Source organism: Poromitra crassiceps (genome assembly GCF_964638095.1).
Source record: "Poromitra crassiceps genome assembly, chromosome: 8".
Taxonomy (NCBI): Eukaryota; Metazoa; Chordata; class Actinopteri; order Beryciformes; family Melamphaidae; genus Poromitra; species Poromitra crassiceps.
This window is the reverse complement of record NC_139629.1, coordinates 31,900,307-31,925,435: the sequence shown is the minus strand read 5'-3', so window position 1 is coordinate 31,925,435 and position 25,129 is coordinate 31,900,307. Positions and strand designations below refer to the sequence as shown.

The following is a 25,129-nucleotide window of genomic DNA, read 5'->3' as shown; positions in this document are numbered from 1 at the left end:
CTGGAGCCCTGAGCTGACCTGGAAACTTTCACTTTCACTATGACTGCAGAATCAGCTGAGAGAGGTCAACACCTGACCTGGTAATAACAGCAATAGATCTTAACTGGGCCTGGCTGATTGTGTATATGGCCCAGGGTTATTTCACTGTGATGATCTCAGCTCTGTGACTCACTGATCAGCTGCCTGCATCTCCTCTATAGATAAGACGGTCACGTTAGACAAAGGGCAGTCTGGGAAGCCATCGTCTATCGGTCTGACCACGATTCAACTCTGGGGGGCGACGGTCAATATTTCGGGGGTTTCCGGTGTAGCCGGCGGACACGTCCAAGCCAAGACTTCCTCTCCTGTGTGCCGGTCATTGTTTACCGTCCGATTAGCAACTTGAGACACGAGAATGGAGTTGGAGTTGAGAGATGATGTCTCATATGCAGATATCGCTTCATAGAGATTAGCTTAATGTCTTGTGGACCTACAACAGCTACAAAAAGCATTAATGTCTGTGTTTTGTATGGAGAAACATTCCACTCGTGACGTGGAACAAAATGAACAATTTGCCTTTGAACAGTACATGAGTAATAGTACATGAGTAATAGTACATGAGTAATAGTACATGAGTAACAGTACATGAGTAATAGTACATGAGTTGCATTTCTCGCAGGGTCATATGTCATTCTTGTAAAGAGCTTCTAATACAGTATAGAGCCCGCCCGATATATCGGTCCACCGATATTATCAGCCGATATGTTGGCCGATATTGCCGATTTTTTTTTTCTTTGTATTTTTGAAGTTATGGACAGCATGTTGTGTATATTTGATCTTTTTTCTTAACTCAAGTTATATTTTATATTTGTTCTATTTGTGTTTTTCTATTTTTAGTTATTTCTCATTATTAAATTCCCAGTGAAGTTGACTGTTTCATTGCATTGATGTAATTTTGGACAATAAAGTTTATTGTTAAACTATAAAGTAGCCTGCCTACATTACATATCACAAGTCATGTCAAGTCATATCTTTGTCAAGTGTTTGATATTTGAGGGATCATTGCAAAAAATGGTGTAATATAATGGGTATATATATTATAAGGATATCGGCCGATATATCGATATCGGAATTTTTTTACTCGCTAATATCGGTATCGGCCTCAAAAACCCAGTACAATCACAGGAGCACTGAAGAAGCCAAAAATAGAATTGTTTATTTATAATAAAAGATAGCAGACAAAAACGCTGTGCCCCATCAACGCCTTCGCAAGACAACGAAGATGAGAGAGTGAAACCATTTGGCCGTAGACATTGTCTCTCAACTCCAACTCCATTTGATAGATGATGAGTTCCGATATTGCTATAGTTCCTACATGAAACTGCAGCTAGCAGCAGCTAGTCAAGTCAAGTCAAGTCAAGTTTATTTGTATAGCACATTTCATACACAGAGGCAATTCAAAGTGCTTCACATAAAATGGTTGACAGGAAAAGAAAAGAAAAGAAGAGAGTAAAATGGACATTTAAAAGCATCACAACAAAACTTAAAAAAAAAAGAGTATAAAAAGTGCAATAAGCAACAGGCGCAGCAGTTGCAGAAAGAGCTAAAACTTATAGAGGACTCATTGGGTTTGCATAGTAGCTGTCAGCAGTTAAAAGCGACGGTAAACATAAAAGTATTTAGTCTATTTTTAAAAGTAAGTAAGGTTGGGGCAGATCTGAGGTCTTCAGGCAATTTGTTCCAGCTAGCAGAAGCATAGTGGGTAAATGCAGCCTTCCCGTGATTTGATTTGATCCTAGGGACAGGTAATAAGCTGGACCCTGTTGACCTAAGAGTTCTAGACGGTTCGTAGCGTGGGAGCAATTCAGCTATGTATTTTGGGCCTAGGCCATTAAGTGATTTATAGACTAATAACAGTATTTTAAAATCTATTCTCTGACACACTGGCAACCAGTGTAAGGACTTAAGAACTGGAGTGATATGATCAGCTTTCTTAGTCTTCGTTAGAACTCTAGCAGCAGCATTCTGAATGAGTTGAAGTTGCCTAAGTTCTTTTTTGGAGAGACCAGAAAAAAGGCTATTGCAGTAGTCTAACCTACTATAAATGAATGTGTGAATTAGTTTTTCTAGATCCTGTCTGGACATGTATCCCCTAATTCTTGCTATATTTTTAAGATGATAAAAAGCAGATTTTCTAATTGACTTAATGTGGGAGTTAAAGTTGAGATCGGAATCAATAATAACTCCAAGATTTTTGACTTGATCCTTAGGCTTCAGGGATAGAGACTCAAGGCGTACAGTGATTTTAAGCCTTTGTTCTTTGGGGCCAAAGACGATCACCTCAGTTTTGTCTTTGTTTAGCTGTAGGAAATTCTGGCACATCCAGTTATTTATTTGATTAATGCACTGGCACAATGATTCTATGGGGGCATAGTCAGCTGAGGAAAGAGTTATATACAACTGAGTGTCGTCTGCATAGTTATGATAGGCTACTTTGTTTTTTTGCATAATTAGGCCTAGAGGGAGCATAAAGGTTGAAGAGAACGGGCCCCATAATGGATCCTTGAGGCACCCCACAAGTCATCCTAGTTAGGTCAGATGTGTAATTGCCAATGGAGACGAAGTACTTCCTGTCTTGAAGATAGGACTTGAACCACTGGAGGACCGTACCCGATAGCCCAACCCAGTTTTCCAGTCTGTCCAATAAAATTGAGTGGTCAACAGTGTCAAATGCAGCGCTAAGATCCAGTAGCACTAGAATCGGATTTTTGCCTGAGTCTGTGTTCATTCTGATGTCATTTATGACTTTAGTAAGCGCGGTTTCTGTGCTGTGATGGGGCGAAGGCCTGATTGGAGTTTATCTAGGAGATCATTTGAGGTTAGGAATCTATTGAGTTGTAGGTAAACAACCTTTTCAATTAGTTTGGCTATAAAGGGGAGATTAGATATTGGTCTGTAGTTACTGATTACTGATGCATCAAGGCTACGCTTTTTTAGTAGGGGTTTAATAACTGCAGTTTTCAGGGACTCAGGAAAAGTGCCGGTCACAAGGGATCTATTAACTATTTGCAATAGGTCCGACGACAGACAGTTATAAACGCTTTTAAAAAAGCTTGTTGGAAGGGTATCTAGACAGCACAAAGATGATTTAAGGCCTTGCACAGCTAGTGGGTATAGTATAGTTCGGTCGAAAGAAAATAGTTCCCACATCAAACTGTTCATACCAAGGTCTGTGGATTATCTTGAGTAACCAGGTCATGATTTCTGTAAAGAGACATTGCTGTTGAGTTTTAATTTTGTTTGCACTTTGAGCACCACAAGCCGAGTGCCATCCAGTTCCATTGTATTGGAGAGAAGACAGAAAGCTCTATGGCGGATATCTCCAAGACTCGGCAACTCACACAAAAACAATCTAGATGGATAAACAGTTGAGGGTGATTTTAGGGTGAGCTGTCCCTTTAAGCTAGGTTATAAAGTTACTATGCTAAGCTAACTATGCTAAGCTAACTTTATCAACGTTTCCATGGTTACCAGCATAGAGAGCTTGGTATTTACTCACAGAGCATGAAAAACCTGCTTTCCGGGCAAGTAAATGACCACATACAGACTCAATATGCGGACACTATGTGGTACTTTCCCCCACTTTGCCACAAAGTGCCACAAAGACCTGCAAAGTGGATCTGTTTGCAGTTGTGCCGGAAGTCCCGGAAAGTAGGTTTTCCGTGCAGTGAGCGCTTGTGTGCCTCCCCATTGGTAACTCCCCCTGGAAGTCTACATTGAACTGAGAGACACCAGACTCATTCACGTTGGCAGATTGGTCTGGCAATGTCAGGCTATAGAGCTCAACAGTCACATGACGGCTCCAGCCCCGGAAGAGAAGAAGAGTTCAAAACGGGACGCATGATTTAGCAGATACGGGACGATTACGTATTTTAACGGACGGGTGGCAACCCCAATCACTGTCCAATGCCCTTATAGATAGGGAGAGTTAGATGGAGCAATGGGGGTGAGCGGGTGGGGGAAGTTAGGCAAAGAACTTTTAATGGAAAGAAATGGCAGCTCCATATTGCCCCATTGCAACATCAGCGCCCAGCAGCCTCCGCCATTTTTGATTTTTGGAAACGTGACAGCGCCAAAAGAACCTCGCAGTGGTCAGCTGCGGCAGCGCTGGCCCCTATAATCAGCCTCTCTAAACAGTAACTCAACGGGAGAACACTCTAAACTTCGGGGATTACGCAGTACGCCCGGAAAATATGTGAATCCCCGAAGTTTAGAGTGTTCTCCTGTCCTCTCCTCTGACATTCTTGCCCTAGTCCCTAGTTTTCGATGCCATTTCATTTTCATATTAGAATCTGAACTGCATGATTTTTTTATTGCACTGTGGTTCCCCGCCCTACGGTACATGATGGTATTAGAACACATCCTTCCTGGCTTTAGACCACGGTATACAGTACATGATGGTATTAGAACACTTCCTTCCTGGCTTTAGATCACGGTATACAGTACATGATGGTATTAGAACACATCCTTCTTGGCTTTAGACCACGGTATACGATACATGATGGTATTAGAACACTTCCTTCCTGGCTTTAGATCACGGTATACAGTACATGATGGTATTAGAACACATCCTTCTTGGCTTTAGATCACGGTATACAGTACATGATGGTATTAGAACACATCCTTCCTGGCTTTAGACCACGGTATACAGTACATGATGGTATTAGAACACATCCTTCTTGGCTTTAGACACGGTATACAGTACATGATGGTATTAGAACACATCCTTCTTGGCTTTAGACCACGGTATACAGTACATGATGGTATTAGAACACATCCTTCCTGACTTTAGACCACGGTATACAGTACATGATGGTATTAGAACACATCCTTCCTGACTTTAGACCACGGTATACAGTACATGATGGTATTAGAACACATCCTTCTTGGCTTTAGACCACGGTATACAGTACATGATGGTATTAGAACACATCCTTCCTGGCTTTAGACCACGGTATACAGTACATGATGGTATTAGAACACATCCTTCCTGACTTTAGACCACGGTATACAGTACATGATGGTATTAGAACACATCCTTCCTGGCTTTAGATCACGGTATACAGTACATGATGGTATTAGAACACATCCTTCCTGGCTTTAGACCACGGTATACAGTACATGATGGTATTAGAACACATCCTTCCTGACTTTAGACCACGGTATACAGTACATGATGGTATTAGAACACATCCTTCTTGGCTTTAGACCACGGTATACAGTACATGATGGTATTAGAACACATCCTTCTTGGCTTTAGACCACGGTATACAGTACATGATGGTATTAGAACACATCCTTCCTGGCTTTAGACCACGGTATACAGTACATGATGGTATTAGAACACATCCTTCCTGGCTTTAGACACGGTATACAGTACATGATGGTATTAGAACACTTCCTTCTTGGCTTTAGACCACGGTATACAGTACATGATGGTATTAGAACACATCCTTCCTGGCTTTAGATCACGGTATACAGTACATGATGGTATTAGAACACATCCTTCCTGGCTTTAGACCACGGTATACGGTACATGATGGTATTAGAACACATCCTTCTTGGCTTTAGACCACGGTATACAGTACATGATGGTATTAGAACACATCCTTCTTGGCTTTAGACCACGGTATACAGTACATGATGGTATTAGAACACATCCTTCTTGGCTTTAGACTAGGGATGCAACGGTATGAGTTTTTGACGGTATGATAACCTTGGACAAAAATACCACGGTTTCACTGTATCGCGGACCATTTGTGTTTTCACAATAGCCGAAATATTCCCATACAGCCGACGTAGTCTTTTTAGATGGGGGAAATTTCAGGGGGGTCCTTGCGGCTCCTCTCTACTGTGCTCTAGTCTAGGTAGGCATGCAGCCAGGGGGAGGGGCCACGTAAGCTGCACTCTGCAAGCGACCTGGGCACTTTGTTTTGGGGAAACAGCTGATACTGTGGGGAAGGTATGACGGCAAATTTGAGTGGTTTTGATACCGTGTCGTTTTCAAACCGTGGTATACCTTCAAACGGTATACCGCTGCATCCCTATTGGCAGGTGCAGTGCACAATTGCTCCACTTTGCATCACTGATGACAGCCTACAGTTCGTAGCAAAAGTTAATTGAATTGTGTGTGTGTGTGTGTGTGTGTGTGTGTTGCGTGCATGCGAGCGCGGGATGTGTGTTTCTCACAACATGTTATTGCACTTCAGTTTACATCAGTGCCTATGACTTCATCAGTCATGTCATACGATGATATGCTCTTATGAGATCACTGATGACATCGTCAGTCTTATAACATCACTGATGACATCATCAGTGGTCTTATGACATCACTATGACATCATACGTTGGACAAAAATGTAAACAGAGAACAGAGCAACATGCTCCCTTTTATATGGATTTTATAGGAATAGCCAAGCGAATGTGATTGGATCAACAACGTTTGACGCTAGGCCAATCAGATGCGGAGAAGGGCGGGTCATGCCCTTGCCATCCTGGGAAAAAATAAATAAAGACGATTACTTAACTTCCGGTTGAAAGGTCAGCATGTGTAAACTGTCCGGACATTTTATTTATTGCCCAATTGTTATTTATTGTTAAAAGTTCTTCTTGAAGGGTGCTGGGCATCATGCCTTCACTGTAAAAAAAAAAAAAAATTAGAAAAAAAATGGCACTTTGGGCATCAGGGGAAAACGGGCAGGTGCTCGGGCACCCCTAGCACCCACCTCTGCACGTGCCTAAATAAAGAGAGTGTGGACATTGCATTTGATGTAAACCAGAGCAATTTAGAGAGAGAGTGGCGTCAGTGGAGGACCAAAATGTGTGACTCATTAGCTAATGAACAGCCAGGAAGGGTCTTGCGCTACTTTTGAATGCTAAAATAAAGTTGATAATGTACAATTTAATAATAAAAAAATAAAATAATAAAAAACGTTCAAAGTACAACACAAACTGTCCATTTTACTGCAACTCGATAATGTTGCTTAATCCAGGACCTTACTTCCTGGAACTCTTGAGAGTAAAAAACTGGTCCATTGGAGTGAATGGAGATGTCGTGACTCTTCTATATACACGGCTCTGATGTAAACTCATGACTATGTCCTTGTCTCATACTAGGTAGGTAGGTGCTTCATACTAATGATGTGATTCATGACCAGAGACTTTGACAATCCATCAGTTCCTACATGGTCAATGAAATACCAATACCCTTCAAGGTGGCAAGTGGGCGGGGCACATGAGGTTTATCGCTCTTTAGAACACGGCTCTCTTGAATACTCGATTCTGATTGGTCAATCAACAAGATTCACCGGTCATTATTTCTCGACAACCGACCGCTGCTCTGCCACACCTGGGATTAATCAGTTGATAAGAGCATTTTGTCTGCAGACACTACTAATTAGGCCAACCAGTTGCAGCTGTGGTGTCTTGTGTGCCAATTACGAATGAAACCGCTTTGTCGTTAAAAACGCTATTAAAAAATCTATTTGAATAATTATTTTTGTCAGATTACTGAAATAATTTAGTTGTAGGCCGTGTTCTAAGCGGGATAATGTATAGTGAGCCGGTGATTACTGGAAATAATGACCTTCAGGTGAATGATTAAGCCCTCCGCTGCGCGTCGGGCTCAATCATTCACCTGTCGGTCATTATTTCGCCAGTAATCACCGGCTCACAATACATTATCCCTTACATAAACTAGCAAAGAAACACACAAACGTACACATGCACGCGCACACACACAAACACACATGCGTGCGCACACTCACACACCCGCACACCCACAGCACAGAATACTACAACAGTTACAGAGAAGTGTAATTAGTGAGTTAGAGGCCGAGGCCCAAATCCACTCAAGATTGTTGCTAGCGTAAATCCGAAATCAGTAATAACTAGTCAACCATTGTTTTCATTTCCACCCGTATTATTTGCAGAAACTGTCCAATTTCATTTTCATGATGGTGTTTTGGCGGGGCTCCAGACTGCAAAACCATTTCATCACATTTTTTGCAATCATTTTTCTTGGCAGTGCTACCCAAAACTATAACTTGTCGCACCAGTGCAAGTGGTATAATGTGTCAGATAATAGGAATCGTTGTAAACTTCCCTTTAGGAGAATCCAAATTCATTTTCATTTGTGAGCGTTTGCATACGGTTTGCCAAACACAACAGTCAATGAATGATCAGTGTCAGGCACTTGTGTGCCTTGAGGCAAGTCCAGGTGTGCTTTGGGATGTTGTGACAACCATACATTATTATTGGAAATAGTCTACATGTACAAAAAGTCACGAGTGAATTTTGAATTGGACTATATCAGTTATTTGTATGCACTCATAGGCAGATTCTATAGCCTAAAGAAATGATTTCAAGGATAACAGAGAAATAATGATGGGGAAACACACATAGAGGCTATTTTGCACAGGTATTAGGTGTGCCTTGAGCTTTTGTCTTGCCCTTTGGTGTGCCTCAGACACACACAAGTTTGAACACCACTGGTCAAGGTAGTTCAGATGTCACCTGCACATACTGTCTGTACACACACTCTTCCCCCATAAGCAACCCAGACATGTTCAGGCAAAAGTGACAAGACACACAAGTCGACCCTGGTGCCTCTCTATCTCAGATGACCGGTCTTCTACATTCGATCGTCAAATAGGTCTAATTATTTATTTTATATAAATACTTGATTTTAATTGGTCCCATTTCCAATTGATTGTAAATATGTAAAGATGTATCAAAAAGTCTTTGATCAACAAAAACAAACATCTAAAGCCTTTAGAAAAGAAAGAAAGAAATACTGATTCAACTTGTTTAATCAAGTAAAAGTAAAAAATTACAGGCTCTGAAATTTAATCTCTCCTGGCTGTTCCTGTGCAATGCTAACTGAACCTCACGTCATATTAAGATAAACAGAATTTCTGGCGTGAGGACTCTGGAGACGATAAACCAAGCACACACGGATACACTCCAATTATCGCTCTCCAATGATAGAAGTAGAATTGGCTACAGCCCAGGTGGTGTATGATGGTATATCAGAATCAGAATCAGAATCAGAATCAGAAAGACTTTAATGATCCCCGGGGGGAAATTGGGACAAGTTACAGTTGCTCGTTCACATAACACAGATAGCATAAGATAAAATAAAATAAAATACACTCTATAATCTCTGGTCCTGGATTTGTTTGAAACACAGTCACTGAAGAACTAAATGTAGGAAATGAAATAAATAAACTGACAGTCCTTAAGTCAGTTTTGGTGGAGCACAAAGTCCTTCATCACTTGTGGTAGTGGTAGGGAGTGGACTTGGTTCAGGCGATGTGTGCCCAGCACTTGGCGGATCCGGATCCGACACACGTGGGCCAGACTGGGAGGACATCTCTTGGCCTCCAGAAAGACCCTGAGAGCCTCAGGATCCGCCCTCTCCTCCAGCCGTGCCTGCTCTGTTGTCACCAGGGCCGGGTCAGCACCGTGGTCCAGCAGCAGCTGGACGAAGGCTGTGTTGCACCTGTTATGCAGCACCCACTCCAGCAGGCGAGAAGCCATGTCACGGGTCAGAACGCCAGCAGCCTGGAGCAGCAGGTGGAAGCAGTCCAGGTTGTTGTGTACAGCACTGATGAAGAGAGGGGTGTATGAGCCACGTATGCTTCTGTTAGGGTCGGCCCCGGCTTCCAGGAGGATCCGGACACAGTCCAGGTGACCGAGGCACACGGCCAAGTAGAGAGGCATCCAGTTATGCTCATCAGCTAGGTCTACCTGTGCTCCCTGTGTGATCAGGTAGTCCACACAGGCAGCATGACCCCGCAAGGCTGTGTACGCCAGAGGGGTCCCACACCCATAAAAACACTTCTCATTGATCTGCCTTCTGAAGTGGTCTTCCTGCAGCAGGCTCCTCAGTGTGTCCAGGTCTCCTTCCCAGGCGGCAGCATAGAGCCGCGTGTCATCATGCTCTGCTTGAACAGCCATTCCTTCAGATGTGTCACTGTACCACACTGACTTGTATGCTGTGTCTCAAACAGAAGTGCTGCTGTGTGGCCAATGAGACCAGCATCACTGATGATATCAGATTTATGACATCACTGATGATGTCACAGTGGGATTTATGACATCACTGATGATGTCACAGTGAGATTTATGACATCACTGGGATTTATGACATCACTGATTAGGTCACAGTGGGATTTATGACATCACAGTGGGAAAATCACGGTGCAGAGAAACAGACATCTTACAGACATACTTCCCATCTCTGATTCATTTAAACTTTTTACAACACCAGCAACAGAATTAACTAATGTGAGCCCAGCCCTCATTATAATGTTGAATATATTATTGCATATTATTTTAGTAAGCTATCAATTAATAATTATCCAGTCACTGTAATAGCTACTACTGAGACTACTGAATGTGCCACATGAGTCAGAGGATGAGGAGCGCGATCTAAGAAAAATCGCAAAAACGTAAACTTTAAAGTTTGATTTATTCAAATTACTCAAATGTACAAAAAGTGTCAAACTCATCATCAACACCAGACACTTGCTATTATGCGTTGATTGTGCACACTATATAAAAAACTAGGGAAAACCATCTCTGTGATGGTAGAAACTATGTGACTGCCAAAAAGTGGCACAAGGCGATTTAACCCTTGAAAAGCTGGTCTGAAAAACGCCATAGGTTGAGGTCTATTCATAGACAGTCCGCATGTCTGGGAACGCCCACAAAATGTTAAACGGCTGGCACGCGAGTGGGGTAAAACCGCCGATATATCTCATGGGCTGACTCACCAAAAGACGTGCTGCGGCTCTAAACTACATGTTTGGGGGTTCTAGAGCGGAACACAATACGTCTGCTCAGATGTGCGTTTGCTGCGGTGGTTAAATCCCCGATCGTGTCTGCCTGGGCTGGTCTATCAGCTAAATTCTAACTTTGCTGAATGGATAGAACGGGGGAATTTACCCCACCCTGACCCTGCCCCCAGGCTAACCCAGCGTCTATTGTGGGCGTTCCTAGAGCCTGTATGGGCGTTCCCAGACATGCAGACTGTCTCTATAGAGCCATTTTGGGGATACTGTAGGTTGTGAATTTGAAGTAACTGGTTTTTAACCCTTGAAAAGCTGGTCTGAAAAAGACCATATAGCCTAGAGCCATTTTTTTGTATACATGTATATGCCATGGGTAGGTGGACAGTATGTGTGAACATTGATATTTGATACCTTTTTCCTCCCCAAAGTGAAGTACAGTAGCTGGTTTTTCATGCATTTCACAGGTCTATTCATAGCTTTCAAGGGGCGTTACGTGCTGCCGGGAACGCCCACCTGACGGTCAAAAAAAAACTTGTTCATTCCGCTGCCCGCCGAGTTGACTAGTTTCTCACGCTGTGTTTGTTCAGCCAAAATGCCGGATACCCGTTGTGCTATCGGTTGCACTAACCGACGAGGAGACATGCCTGGCTTGTGCTTTTACAGAATCCCGTCGGAGAAACAAAACTCAGAAAGGAGGAGGTTGTGGATTTGTGCGATTAGACGTGGTTCAGTCGCTGGGGAGGGCAAATGGCTTTTTTTTCTACCATCAAAGTACACACGTCTTTGCGGCCAACATTTCATCAAAGGTAAGCTCAAGTAACGTTAACGGGGTATTAATCATTATTGTAACGTTACTTGAGCTAACCTTTGATGAAATGTTGACCGCAAAGACGTGTGTAGGCTACTTTGATGGTAGAAAAAAAAGCCATTTGCCCTCCCCAGCGACTGAACCACGTCTAATCGCACAAATCCACAACCTGTGTGCGAGTGTGTGTGTGTGTGCGTGTGTGCGCGTGTGCGTGTGCGTGCGTGCGTGTGCGTGTGCGTGTGCATGTGCAGGCTGCTATGTGTTCCCGCTGTGGGTGTATGACTGGAATGAATGTGATGAAAGGGTGTTGCGAGTTATCTCTAGACCTGTTACACTCTCTGGCACACTTTGTAGAGGAGAGAGCCTCTGCAGCCTGGTCACATGACGCTGGTCACATGACGCTCATACTGGGGCCTTAGAGGAGGGGATGGATGGTGGACATTGCCGCTGTAGGATTGGCCCGCGTCAGAAGCAGACATTGATTTGTCAGGAGGGGGAGGGGCATAGAAGAAGAAGGCAGAGTCAACTTAAACTTTTTTCTTCTTTTTGTCTGTCGACTGTTGCGACAATAAATGAGGTTTTTTATCAGAACTAGGCATCTCGCGCGCTCGGTTCGCCCTGCAACCGCCCTGCAACTTGCATACATAGCTCGGCCGCAGCGCGGCCTCGCCCACGGCTCGGCTGCTGTATGGCCTCGCCTGCCCTATTGGCAGGTGGGGATGCAACGGTATGAGTTTTTGACGGTATGATAACCTTGGACAAAAATAGACGAAATATTCCCATACAGCCGACGTGGTCTTTTTAGATGGGGGAAAGTTCAGGGGGGTCCTTGCGGCTCCTCTCTACTGTGCTCTAGTCTAGGTAGGCATGCAGCCAGGGGGAGGGGCCAGCTCCTCTCTGCTGTGCTGCTCTAGTCTAGGTAGGCATGCAGCCAGGGGGAGGGGCCACGTAAGCTGCACTCTGCAAGCTAACTGGGCACTTTGTTTTGGGGAAACAGCTGATACTGTGGGGAAGGTATGACAGCAAATTTGAGTGGTTTTGATACCGTGACGTTTTCAAACCGCGGTATACCTTCAAACGGTATACCGCTGCATCCCTACTTTAGACCACGGTATACAGTACATGATGGTATTAGAACACATTCTTCTTGGCTTTAGACCACGGTATACAGTACATGATGGTATTAGAACACATCCTTCCTGACTTTAGACCACGGTATACAGTACATGATGGTATTAGAACACATCCTTCTTGGCTTTAGACCACGGTATACAGTACATGATGGTATTAGAACACATCCTTCTTGGCTTTAGACCACGGTATACAGTACATGATGGTATTAGAACACATCCTTCTTGGCTTTAGACCACGGTATACAGTACATGATGGTATTAGAACACATCATTCTTGGCTTTAGACCACGGTATACGGTACATGATGGTATTAGAACACATCCTTCTTGGCTTTAGACCACGGTATACAGTACATGATGGTATTAGAACACATCCTTCTTGGCTTTAGACCACGGTATACAGTACATGATGGTATTAGAACACATCCTTCCTGACTTTAGATCACGGTATACAGTACATGATGGTATTAGAAGAACACATCATTCTTGGCTTTAGACCACGGTATACAGTACATGATGGTATTAGAACACATCCTTCTTGGCTTTAGACCACGGTATACAGTACATGATGGTATTAGAAGAACACATCATTCTTGGCTTTAGACCACGGTATACAGTACATGATGGTATTAGAACACATCCTTCTTGGCTTTAGACCACGGTATACAGTACATGATGGTATTAGAACACATCCTTCTTGGCTTTAGACCACGGTATACAGTACATGATGGTATTAGAACACATCCTTCTTGGCTTTAGACCACGGTATACGGTACATGATGGTATTAGAAGAACACATCATTCTTGGCTTTAGACCACGGTATACGGTACATGATGGTATTAGAAGAACACATCATTCTTGGCTTTAGACCACGGTATACAGTACATGATGGTATTAGAACACATCCTTCCTGGCTTTAGACCACGGTATACGGTACATGATGGTATTAGAACACATCATTCCTGGCTTTAGACTAGGGCTGTGCGATTTTGCCTAAAACTAAAATTGACGATTTTTTCTCTCAAAACTCGATTTTCGATTTCGATTTCGATTTATTATACTATTATACTTCTCTAAACATTTGTTGCCCTGCAGAGCTCTTTTCCCCCCTTTTTTCCATAATTGACAATTTACGCTTTTACTCTGAAGGTAGAACAACTAAACTTCCTGTTTTAGCTTGCCGCTGCTATGCTTAACTTCCTGGCTGTTGCTTGCTAACTTGACACTGGTGGATTTGCGTGTTCCTCCGTGAGATAATTATATTAGTGTCTAAGCGACCACCCGTGCTCGGAGTTATATCTGTACTAGAATAACACAAAGTCACAACAGGAATGCGTGGAACTGCGATAGCAGTTAGGGGGAAATTCAGACACACAGGGACAGGTGAGTCAGCTGAGGCAGCCATGAATACAGCCAATCTATCAGTACTCGGTGGCCTCACGTGTTGTTTTGTTATTATGTGAACTGTAAAGGCAACGTTTCATCGTCCGGTGATAATGTCTGTGTTCGTGTGCGCGCGTGAGTGTGTTGTGGCAATCGTTATCTTGTAGGCTACAGCCCGCAGTGCAACAAGCTGCTTTTTGGTCGGAGGTGTTGAAATAAGTCCATTGTGCTGCTGTTTTTAGTAGCCAGTATCACAGCCTCTAGAGAGACTTTACAGCGGTGAGAATGGACAAGTAGCAGCATGCGTACATGAGAGAGAGCCGCCCCGCGTAACGTACTTACCCTAGTTAAAGTGAAAATTAAATTAAAAACGATTTTACGATTTTCATTTTTTTAACATCGTCCTAACTAATTAATTCGATTACGATTCAAAATCGATTAATCGCACAGCCCTACTTTAGACCACGGTATACAGTACATGATGGTATTAGAACACATCCTTCCTGACTTTAGACCACGGTATACAGTACATGATGGTATTAGAACACATCCTTCCTGGCTTTAGACCACGGTATACGGTACATGATGGTATTAGAACACATCCTTCCTGGCTTTAGATCACGGTATACAGTACATGATGGTATTAGAACACATCCTTCTTGGCTTTAGACCACGGTATACAGTACATGATGGTATTAGAACACATCCTTCCTGGCTTTAGACCACGGTATACAGTACATGATGGTATGAGAACACATCCTTCCTGGCTTTAGACCACGGTATACAGTACATGATGGTATTAGAACACATCCTTCCTGGCTTTAGACCACGGTATACAGTACATGATGGTATTAGAACACATCCTTCTTGGCTTTAGACCACGGTATACAGTACATGATGGTATTAGAACACATCCTTCCTGGCTTTAGACCACGGTATACAGTACATCAGGGGTAGGCAACTATTTTTCATCGGGGGCCACATGAGAAACCCAGATTGTTGCCGGGGGCCGAACAAATATTGTCATGCCGTAACCCATGGATGGGCAACTTTGATGATAGAGAGGGCCACAAAAAATGTCCTCGCTACCAGGTTTTGCTGAGGGGCCGAACGGCGCCAGCGTGGAAAATTTGGGGCATTTGAAGCCTGGTTTAGAGGAATATTAATTTTAAATTAACAGTTGTGACGTCATTATTCAGTCTTAACCACCAATATTTGATCCTTTTCTCACTCACTCCTATGTCACGACCTGCTCTCAGGGCTTGAAATTAACTTTTTTGACCACCTGCCAATATGGCTGCTAGATTTTAAAGTTACCAGCCAATTAGAATGTCCACTAGCCAAAATGTTTTTCTTGAAATAAACCAGAATATGAGTGGGTTAATTTAAACATAAGTATCAGTAAGTGGCCCGGGATTCTCAAAGCCTGTGTTGAGGGTCACACAAACAAAAATGCACTCTTGAAGCTAAATAAATCCAAAACCAATGAGTTTATTATTTAAATTTCTACTTCAATGTAGCCTTTTAGTCATAAAGATTATTGAAAGATATTCCATATTCCAGACTGAAATGCTATAACAGAAGTGGAGTATTGGCCAGAATGACGTGAACATTTGGACACTTATTCAGCGGGTATCTTGCATGTTGCGTTCAGGTGCACTGTAAAAAAAATTTTTTTTTTTTTTTTTTTGCAAAATCATCTGGCGGGCCAGATATTATCGGAGGCGGGCCAATTTTGGCCCGCGGGCCGCCTGTTGCCGACCCCTGCAGTACATGATGGTATTAGAACACATCCTTCCTGACTTTAGACCACGGTATACAGTACATGATGGTATTAGAACACATCCTTCCTGGCTTTAGACCACGGTATACAGTACATGATGGTATTAGAACACATCCTTCCTGGCTTTAGACCACGGTATACAGTACATGATGGTATTAGAACACATCCTTCCTGACTTTAGACCACGGTATACAGTACATGATGGTATTAGAACACATCCTTCCTGGCTTTAGACCACGGTATACAGTACATGATGGTATTAGAACACATCCTTCCTGGCTTTAGACACGGTATACAGTACATGATGGTATTAGAACACATCCTTCCTGGCTTTAGACCACGGTATACAGTACATGATGGTATTAGAACACATCCTTCCTGGCTTTAGACACGGTATACAGTACATGATGGTATTAGAACACATCCTTCTTGGCTTTAGACCACGGTATACAGTACATGATGGTATTAGAACACATCCTTCCTGGCTTTAGACCACGGTATACAGTACATGATGGTATTAGAACACATCCTTCCTGGCTTTAGACACGGTATACAGTACATGATGGTATTAGAACACATCCTTCCTGGCTTTAGACCACGGTATACAGTACATGATGGTATTAGAACACATCCTTCCTGGCTTTAGACCACGGTATACAGTACATGATGGTATTAGAACACATCCTTCCTGGCTTTAGACCACGGTATACAGTACATGATGGTATTAGAACACATCCTTCCTGGCTTTAGACCACGGTATACAGTACATGATGGTATTAGAACACATTCTGATCAACAGCAGGAGGGCGATTCGCTGAGCGGGCAGATTAGGCTGCAGTGACTCAGCAGCAGCTCCAGATTAACAATCAGGGATTAACAGTCAGGGATTAACAGTCAGGGATCGCCGTCTGATAATTCCTTTAGCTCAGGGGTGTCAAACATGCGGCCTGGGGGCCAGATCCGTCCCTCCAAAGGGTCCAATCCGGCCCAAAGGATGACTGCAAAGTGTGAAAATTGCACTGAGAAGTCCTTCAATCCAATGTGATGCACTTGTGAAGTCTAAGAGGTGCCAGGTTTCAGGAGCAAGTTAAATATTAAAGGAGAACTTACCCCCAAAACACTTTTTTTCAGCTTTTAACCAATATATATGACTTTGGGGGTGATGTGTGAAGAATGCTGGTCAAAATTTCCACATTTGTGACCAAACTGTTGCCATTTTACCAGCATACCTGGCATAAGCGCCCTCTAAGGGTGGAACACTGCTTTTTTTTTGCCCTCAAATGAATGGGATATTTGATACGTCGTGATGTCACGATGAACCAAAGACTATGGGATTTCAAGATAGTTACTCCCCTACTCCCCCTGTACTCTTTCGGCTCCTCACAACTCCAAGCCTATTCCCATGATGTCACTTGACCTGTTAATCACCTGTTAATTGATTACAATCGCCTGTTATTTTCCTACCAACTCCTATGTAACACAATACTATCAATAAACGCCACTATAATCATAAAAGAAAGGACATGGCATTGTGTTGCTGTAAATCATTCCCAACCAAAAACCCTGTGCTCTTAAAATACTGAACACCACGTTGTCATTAGGGATGCACCGATTGCCATTTTCTTGGCCGATTCCGATTTCCGATTTTTGAATAGTCTGACTTGCCGATACCGATTTTTGCCGATTCCGATTTTTTTTTCTAAAAACAACAATTGACAGCTTACACAAACGTTTTTTGTAACTTTGTTTGAAAATTAAGATTCATAGAACAATTCTTACATCTAATGGGGATCCAAATAAACAAATAAACAATTCTTATCATTTGCATGAAGTAAGACCATCTCACTCGAACACATCTCAAAATAAAAGTGTTCCAGGTTAGGCTACTGGACAGAGCTTTTTTGTGCAAATACAATGAATACAAAAATTAAATTAAATCCAATAGCCTATATCCCACAGCTATCATGCATTTACTTTTCCAAAAGAAAACAGGTGCAACAGAACATCAAAATGATCCATGGACAAGGAGTTTATAGACTGGCTCCAGACCAGTCCTCTTGATTAGAGGGGAAATGAGTTTATGAGTTACAGTAACGATCTTCAGTCTGAATATCAGGCGGAGTTTACACACAGTCCGAAGTTTGGTATGCGTATTTTTATCTGCCATCCGAAAAAATATCATCACGCACAGAAAACGTTGCACACTTGTGAGTCCGATGCATTTTTATTATTATGTCCGTCGTTCTCATGTCATTTTATTTGCAATACGAAACAAATAGTCTCTCCTGTATCCACCACGTTGCAACATGACTGACAGGCTGAGGCAGCAGCGCTGATGTGGAATGGAAATGGACACAATGCTCACGTTCACCTCGCCAAGCCGGCTGTGCGCGGTGGCGGGTAGCTGGAGGACCGCTTCCCGGGGAGAGAGAGCAGAGAGAGAGGGGCCAGTGAGGTGAAGCGAGCCGCTCTGACTGGACTCCAGCCGAGCGGGACTCGGCCGCATCTCTGTCTCCACGGCTTATTTTCGACTTGCATGTGTGACAAACTGCGAGCTTTGTCTACTTCACTGACGGTGAAAAAAATCCACAACGAGGAAGGTATGCTGGCGTGTGTGGCGTGGTGGCTGGGTGCCTGTCTCGGTGCTTTGGGGTGCGCGCACGTCATGTGAAAATCGGCTCACAGAATCGGCTATTTAGAGTGACCGGCGCAGATCACCGATCGAGGCCGATCACGTGAAAATCGGCCATTTCCGGTCACGTGCCGATCGATCGGTGCATCCCTACTAAGGAGCTTATAGGCTCCCAATGTGTCTCTGAAGAAACCCAGATGATCCTCTAGTATCTACACTATAATGACAGCAGCGTCTGTCTGTCTCTCTGTCTCTGGTCTCTCTGTCCTTCACGTATCTCGAGAACCATTGGTCAGATCAACTTAAAACTTCGGGAGTACACTGAGGGGGACCTGACGGAGTGCAGTGCTCTGTTTTCGTACAATTCGGTATAGCGCCACCTACTGGCAACAGAAATGCAGTTTATCTCAAGAACCGATCGACTTCAAATTTGGGGAGTGCGCTGATGGCAACCCACAGAATGTGGTGTTGAGTAACGTACAATTCGGCATAGCGACCACCTACTGGCAACAAAGAAGTGGTTCATCTCGAGAACCGTTCGTCCAATGGACTTCAAACTTTCGACTTCAAACTCGGGGAGTGCGGTGCTGGGAATCAGGCAGAGTGCAGTACAAAATTTTGTGCAATTGAACACCATAGGCATGTCAGACGCAGCGCTGAAGCAACGCTTCACAGAAGCTTCCAGCAGGAGCCTTTCCATTCACACAAGAAGCACTCTCTTTTCCTCAGCACTGCACTCCCCCGCTCACAACCTGCATTGACTTCATGCCTGGCTGACCTTCAGTTTCCCAGAAAATGTCAACTTTTCTCTGATTGGATAGTTTGGGGTTGGCGCCAATTTTTATCCAATCAGAGAAAAGTTGACATTTTCTGGGAAACGGAAGGTCAGATCGCGATGCCTATAAAAATCCAATGCCGCCATCCATGAGTCTCTACGAGTTACAATTGTGGAGACATGTCCGCCCTGCGTGCAGGACTACAGGAGAGAGATAGAGGACAGTGGGGGGTGGGGGGTTTCAAGTTACTGACCAAACACTCTATTTGACTGATTGCTGTCAGAATATAGAGCCATTTAACACTTATTTTAACACAAAAACATCAACTTGACATCACCAATAGCATTTTTTTAATCAGTGTTTAAGTGTTTAAGGGTGGACTTTCCCCTTAAAGATGCAATAAGCAAGAGGTTTTTCTACCTCATAACACAAAATGACCAATAATATATCTGAAAGGGGTTGATGGGGGAGAGGGGTTGATATGGCTTGTTGATCAATACTAATAATGCTATAATTACTCAGCCAGTTGCTGAGATTTGTGGTTTTTAAAAGCTCACTCTACATGCTAAACTCTGTTTTGGAACAAATCAAACAATCAATCAATCAATCAATTAAGAGGGCACCCATAGGTGACTGCTGACCTGTGAGGAGGTCTTCTTTGGCATGTAGACTCTCCACATCTTGGCTTCCCTAGAGGCGGCCTTTTCCAGAAGAAAAGACAGCCTCTGGCGTTCCCAGGGTTCGGCAAACTTCATGACTACCTGCCCTGGTCGAGCCTACCTCCCCACTGGATACAGCTACCTGCAGAGGAGGACCACACAACAGGGGGGTCACTTCAGCCAAAAGGTACAAGACAGGTTCAGGAAGTTAGTCTCCATCAGATACAAGACAGGTTCAGGAAGTTAGTCTCCATCAGATACAAGACAGGTTCAGGAAGTTAGTCTCCATCAGGTACAACACAGGTTCAGGAAGTTAGTCTTCCATCAGATACAAGACAGGTTCAGGAAGTTAGTCTTCCATCAGATACAAGACAGGTTCAGGAAGTTAGTCTCCATCAGATACAAGACAGGTTCAGGAAGTTAGTCTCCATCAGATACAAGACAGGTTCAGGAAGTTAGTCTCCATCAGATACAAAACAGGTTCAGGAAGTTAGTCTCCATCAGATACAAGACAGGTTCAGGAAGTTAGTCTTCCATCAGGTACAACACAGGTTCAGGAAGTTAGTCTTCCATCAGGTACAACACAGGTTCAGGAAGTTAGTCTCCATCAGGTACAACACAGGTTCAGGAAGTTAGTCTTCCATCAGGTACAACACAGGTTCAGGAAGTTAGTCTCCATCAGGTACAACACAGGGTCAGGAAGTTAGTCTTCCATCAGATACAAGACAGGTTCAGGAAGTTAGTCTTCCATCAGATACAAGACAGGTTCAGGAAGTTAGTCTCCATCAGGTACAACACAGGTTCAGGAAGTTAGTCTCCATCAGGTACAACACAGGGTCAGGAAGTTAGTCTCCATCAGGTACAACACAGGGTCAGGAAGTTAGTCTCCATCAGATACAACACAGGTTCAGGAAGTTAGTCTTCCATCAGGTACAACACAGGTTCAGGAAGTTAGTCTCCATCAGGTACAACACAGGGTCAGGAAGTTAGTCTTCCATCAGATACAAGACAGGTTCAGGAAGTTAGTCTTCCATCAGATACAAGACAGGTTCAGGAAGTTAGTCTCCATCAGGTACAACACAGGTTCAGGAAGTTAGTCTCCATCAGGTACAACACAGGTTCAGGAAGTTAGTCTTCCATCAGGTACAACACAGGTTAAGGAAGTTAGTCTCCATCAGGTACAACACAGGTTCAGGAAGTTAGTCTTCATCAGGTACAAGACAGGTTCAGGAAGTTAGTCTTCCATCAGGTACAAGACAGGTTCAGGAAGTTAGTCTCCATCAGGTACAACACAGGTTCAGGAAGTTAGTCTCCATCAGGTACAACACAGGTTCAGGAAGTTAGTCTCCATCAGGTACAAGACAGGTTCAGGAAGTTAGTCTCCATCAGGTACAACACAGGGTCAGGAAGTTAGTCTCCATCAGGTACAACACAGGGTCAGGAAGTTAGTCTCCATCAGGTACAAGACAGGTTCAGGAAGTTAGTCTCCATCAGGTACAACACAGGGTCAGGAAGTTAGTCTCCATCAGGTACAACACAGGGTCAGGAAGTTAGTCTTCCATCAGGTACAACACAGGGTCAGGAAGTTAGTCTTGGTGACATGTCAACAACAACTGAAACAGCAGGCCAGGACAGTGCAAACGGACACACACACGGTGCACAACAGACAGGGTCCAAAATTAGCAGCACCCCATGCTGGTACAATATGCAAGTGGCTGGGAGATTTGCTTCACTCACCAGCATCTATTGAGTGGCTGGTCAATTTCAACATAATAGACTTAACTAGCCATTTGGCCCGTGGACAAAAAAAGATTGATTTTGGACCCTGACAAACTTAACTCTAAACAGTGTAATAATCACATAAAGCACTTAACACGATGTGCCACAAGCAGGTTCAGGGCATTCACAGCTGTAGAAAAGGTATATACCATCGTTAGCATGTCCTAACAGCATCGTTAGCATGTCCTACCATGTCCTAACAGATTTGTCATTATACATATTTATAATGTGATAGAGCTTCCAGGGTGGCTGACAGAGTAGCCCGTCTCGCCAGCAACAGCCGACACTTACCGAAGTTGAGCTGGTGTTGCACGTAGCAGCATTTGAACAGCATAACAACAAACAGCTGTTCGGCAGCAGTGGTACGAACACTCTAAGAGATGTTTCACTTTTGTTTTGGGGTTTTTAATCCACAGCCAGTCAATAAAACTTTTATGAATGCCTCTGCCTCTGGGAACAAGAAGTACAACCTCTGTTCCTGATTGAGAAATAAACATGTGTCTTATGTACGTACGATCTGTATTTAAAACATATTTCTATGATAATCAAATTTTGTGCATACTGAAAAACACAAGTAAACACTGTGAATTTGAAAAAGTAATGCATTTCTTTATTTCCAAAACATATCATATATATATATATATATATATATATATATATATATATATATATATATATATATATATATATATAGTCGGGGACCCCCTGGAACCTCCTCAAGGACCTTCTTATTTGCTATATAAGGGGTTAAAATGGGGACTGAGAGGTAGGCACACTTGCATCATGTAATCAGCAAAATGTGGAGGAGAGCAGCCAGCAGGAGAAATGTGTCAACTCAGTGGAGGGGACAAGCGTTAAAGTGATGATGCATGAAAATCTAAAGGCATGTAACTCTTAATTAACAGTTACCTAATGTGTCTAGTAGCTAATCATTTACTAACGGTGTTCATGTTAACTAAGGTATAGTGTGGCTGGGTTGAGGCATTAGCGAAGTCACTGAGCAAGCTGGTCAAGGCCATCGACATAATAGATGGACTGAGCGTGGCTATCTCCGCCCAGCAGGGTCGAGTGAAGCCCAAATCCGGCCAGATCAGTGAACCAGATTCTTCTGCGCAGTAGCTCCGTTGAGTTAGAACCTCTGTGAGGTCCCCGCCCCTCTGAACTTTCTTATGTAGAGCTGCTGTTTCTAGATTTGCGCACAGTGCGTTGGGTATTTATATACAGTCTAGCTCTGTAAATATGGCACTTTAAGCTGTAATATTTTGTGTCTCGCCAAAAGTAACCAAGAAGATTCCCACTATGAGATCAGTTTATCAAAATGACGCCTGTACGGAAATCAGATTTTCGTTGTCGTGAGATTGAGCCAGTCAGCCGGACAAGTCAGACCTCCGGGCTGCTGTCACTGCTATAAGGGGGAAATGATCCGATGAACTGATGTTTACAGCTCTGTGTTGATTAGCCTAATGCTTCCGTGGCATTTTGATTAACTTTAGGATTTAATTCCTTTTGGAGCAAATGTTGGTTTAACAAATCTGACCGTGACGCTTTAGGATACGTTGTTTACTGGTATGGTGTGGGGTAGGGCAGCCAAACCTAACGTTAGCCCAGTGCGTTAGCCAGGCTGCCTGGTCTCTTCTCTGACTCTGTATATCCCACTGAGCTATATCTTATTTATGTCAATGGTATATCATTACAACAGCTAAGAGAGGAGCTTGTGAAGAACGAACATCCCCACAGTCAAAGCATTTCCCCGAGATATGCATATAAAAACGTTTGTTGCTTTAATAACAACACACAGGCCCTCTTGAGGCATCCTCTCTGCCTCTGGATGCCTTTGCCCCGGGAGGGCCTGGTGAGACGAAGGAGGTGAGCGGCCGGGAGATAACCCATAGCGCCTTAGAGCCAACTTGCCGTTTTCAGCGTGTAGCAATGAGCTAGCGTGTAGGTTTCTGCCGTTAGCTTGCTAGCTAGTTAGCGTTGTTGTTTTCCCTGAGGCGGCAGGGGACTATTTACAGCAACACACAGGGAGGAGGGAGCGGAAGCCACTCTGATTGACATGGTCGGAGCCAATGACAGAGCTTCTTAAGCGGGGAGCGGAAATCCGGCAGCGTCTGAATCCGACGCCTCCAATGGGAGAGCAGAGTAGAGCAGGGGAGGGTTTATTCCAGTTATGGAGACGGGAGCATACCTATGTTCCCCGGGTCCTATATTCCCCGGGTCCTATGTTCCCCGTTTTTGTGGGACCGGGGAACATAGAACCCTTTCTATGAAAAAGGGTCCTATGTTCCCCGCTTTTCCCAAATAGGGTCCTATGTTCCCCGCTATGTTCCCTGGTCCGATGTTTCTCCCGAAATGCCAAAAACAGCCTACCTCATATGATCGCGTGATTCAATCAATGCATATGGGCGCAGACAACACTCTCCGTAACATTTGGAAAGGGCCTGCCGAATAGGTCATTTTTTTCCCACCATCATTTCTGAGTTCTGTCTCGGGGATTACCAGGCAGGTTATAATTTACTGCGGTCAAAAAAACGTTTTCTCCTGCAGCGCAGGGAGAGACAAAAGATCCAGACACCTGAGTCGGGGCGGACATTAAATCATATGTTACCCTGCTGCAAGTAAACATTATTATTCTAAGAAATAGTATTTTTCTCCTCTTAGCCTACAGGTGTTAATGCTTGTAAGCCCCGCTGTTGCGGGCATGTAGGCTATGTTAAAGCATACAATGTCAAGCTTTATTGGGTTTAAAGGCATGTTGTAATAGGGATGAAGGCGCAGACAACACTCACATAATATTTAAAAAAGGCCTGGTAATCCCCGAGACAGAACTCAAAAATGATGGTGGGGAAAAAAATGACCTAGTCGGCAGGCCCTTTCCAAATCTTACGGAGAGTGTTGTCTTTTGATTGAATCACGCGATCATATGAGGTAGGCTGTTTTTGGCATTTTGGGAGACACATCGGACCAGGGAACATAGCGGGTAACATAGGACCCTATTTGGGAAAAGCGGGGAACATAGGACCCTTTTTCATAGAAAGGGTTCTATGTTCCCCGGTCCCACAAAAACGGGGAACATAGGACCCGGGGAACATAGGGATGACCCCATGGAGACCTGCTGCGCCACACTCCTCCTCGGACGGAAGGGAGAGGAGGCTGGCCAGCGAGACCATAGATATATATAAAGGCTAGATGGCTTAAGGCGGAGTCAGCAGCGTCGTTGAACGGCCGTCATCTTGCTACAGTGCCTTTCTGGTACGTTCTATGGTAGCTGGTGACCTGCACAGACAAAAATACTCATAACTCGCTGAAATCTTGACGGATTTACAAACGGTTTGGTTTAT

At 43.7% G+C, this 25,129-nt stretch overlaps 1 protein-coding gene across 3 annotated transcripts in view; it reads right to left on the bottom strand.

Moving 5' to 3' along the window:
• Positions 1 to 25,129, bottom strand: part of ccni (cyclin I) — a 72,664-nt gene that overhangs the window by 46,229 nt on the left and 1,306 nt on the right. For 2 of the 3 annotated variants that reach the window (XM_083641819.1, XM_083641821.1), the window contains exon 2: positions 19,992 to 20,151. In XM_083641819.1, coding sequence (XP_083497945.1) covers positions 19,992 to 20,105 — 114 coding nt within the window. In that variant the 5' untranslated portion in view covers positions 20,106 to 20,151. The remainder of the gene's footprint in view (positions 1 to 19,991; positions 20,152 to 25,129) is intronic. The other variant, XM_083641820.1, reaches the window with a different exon arrangement.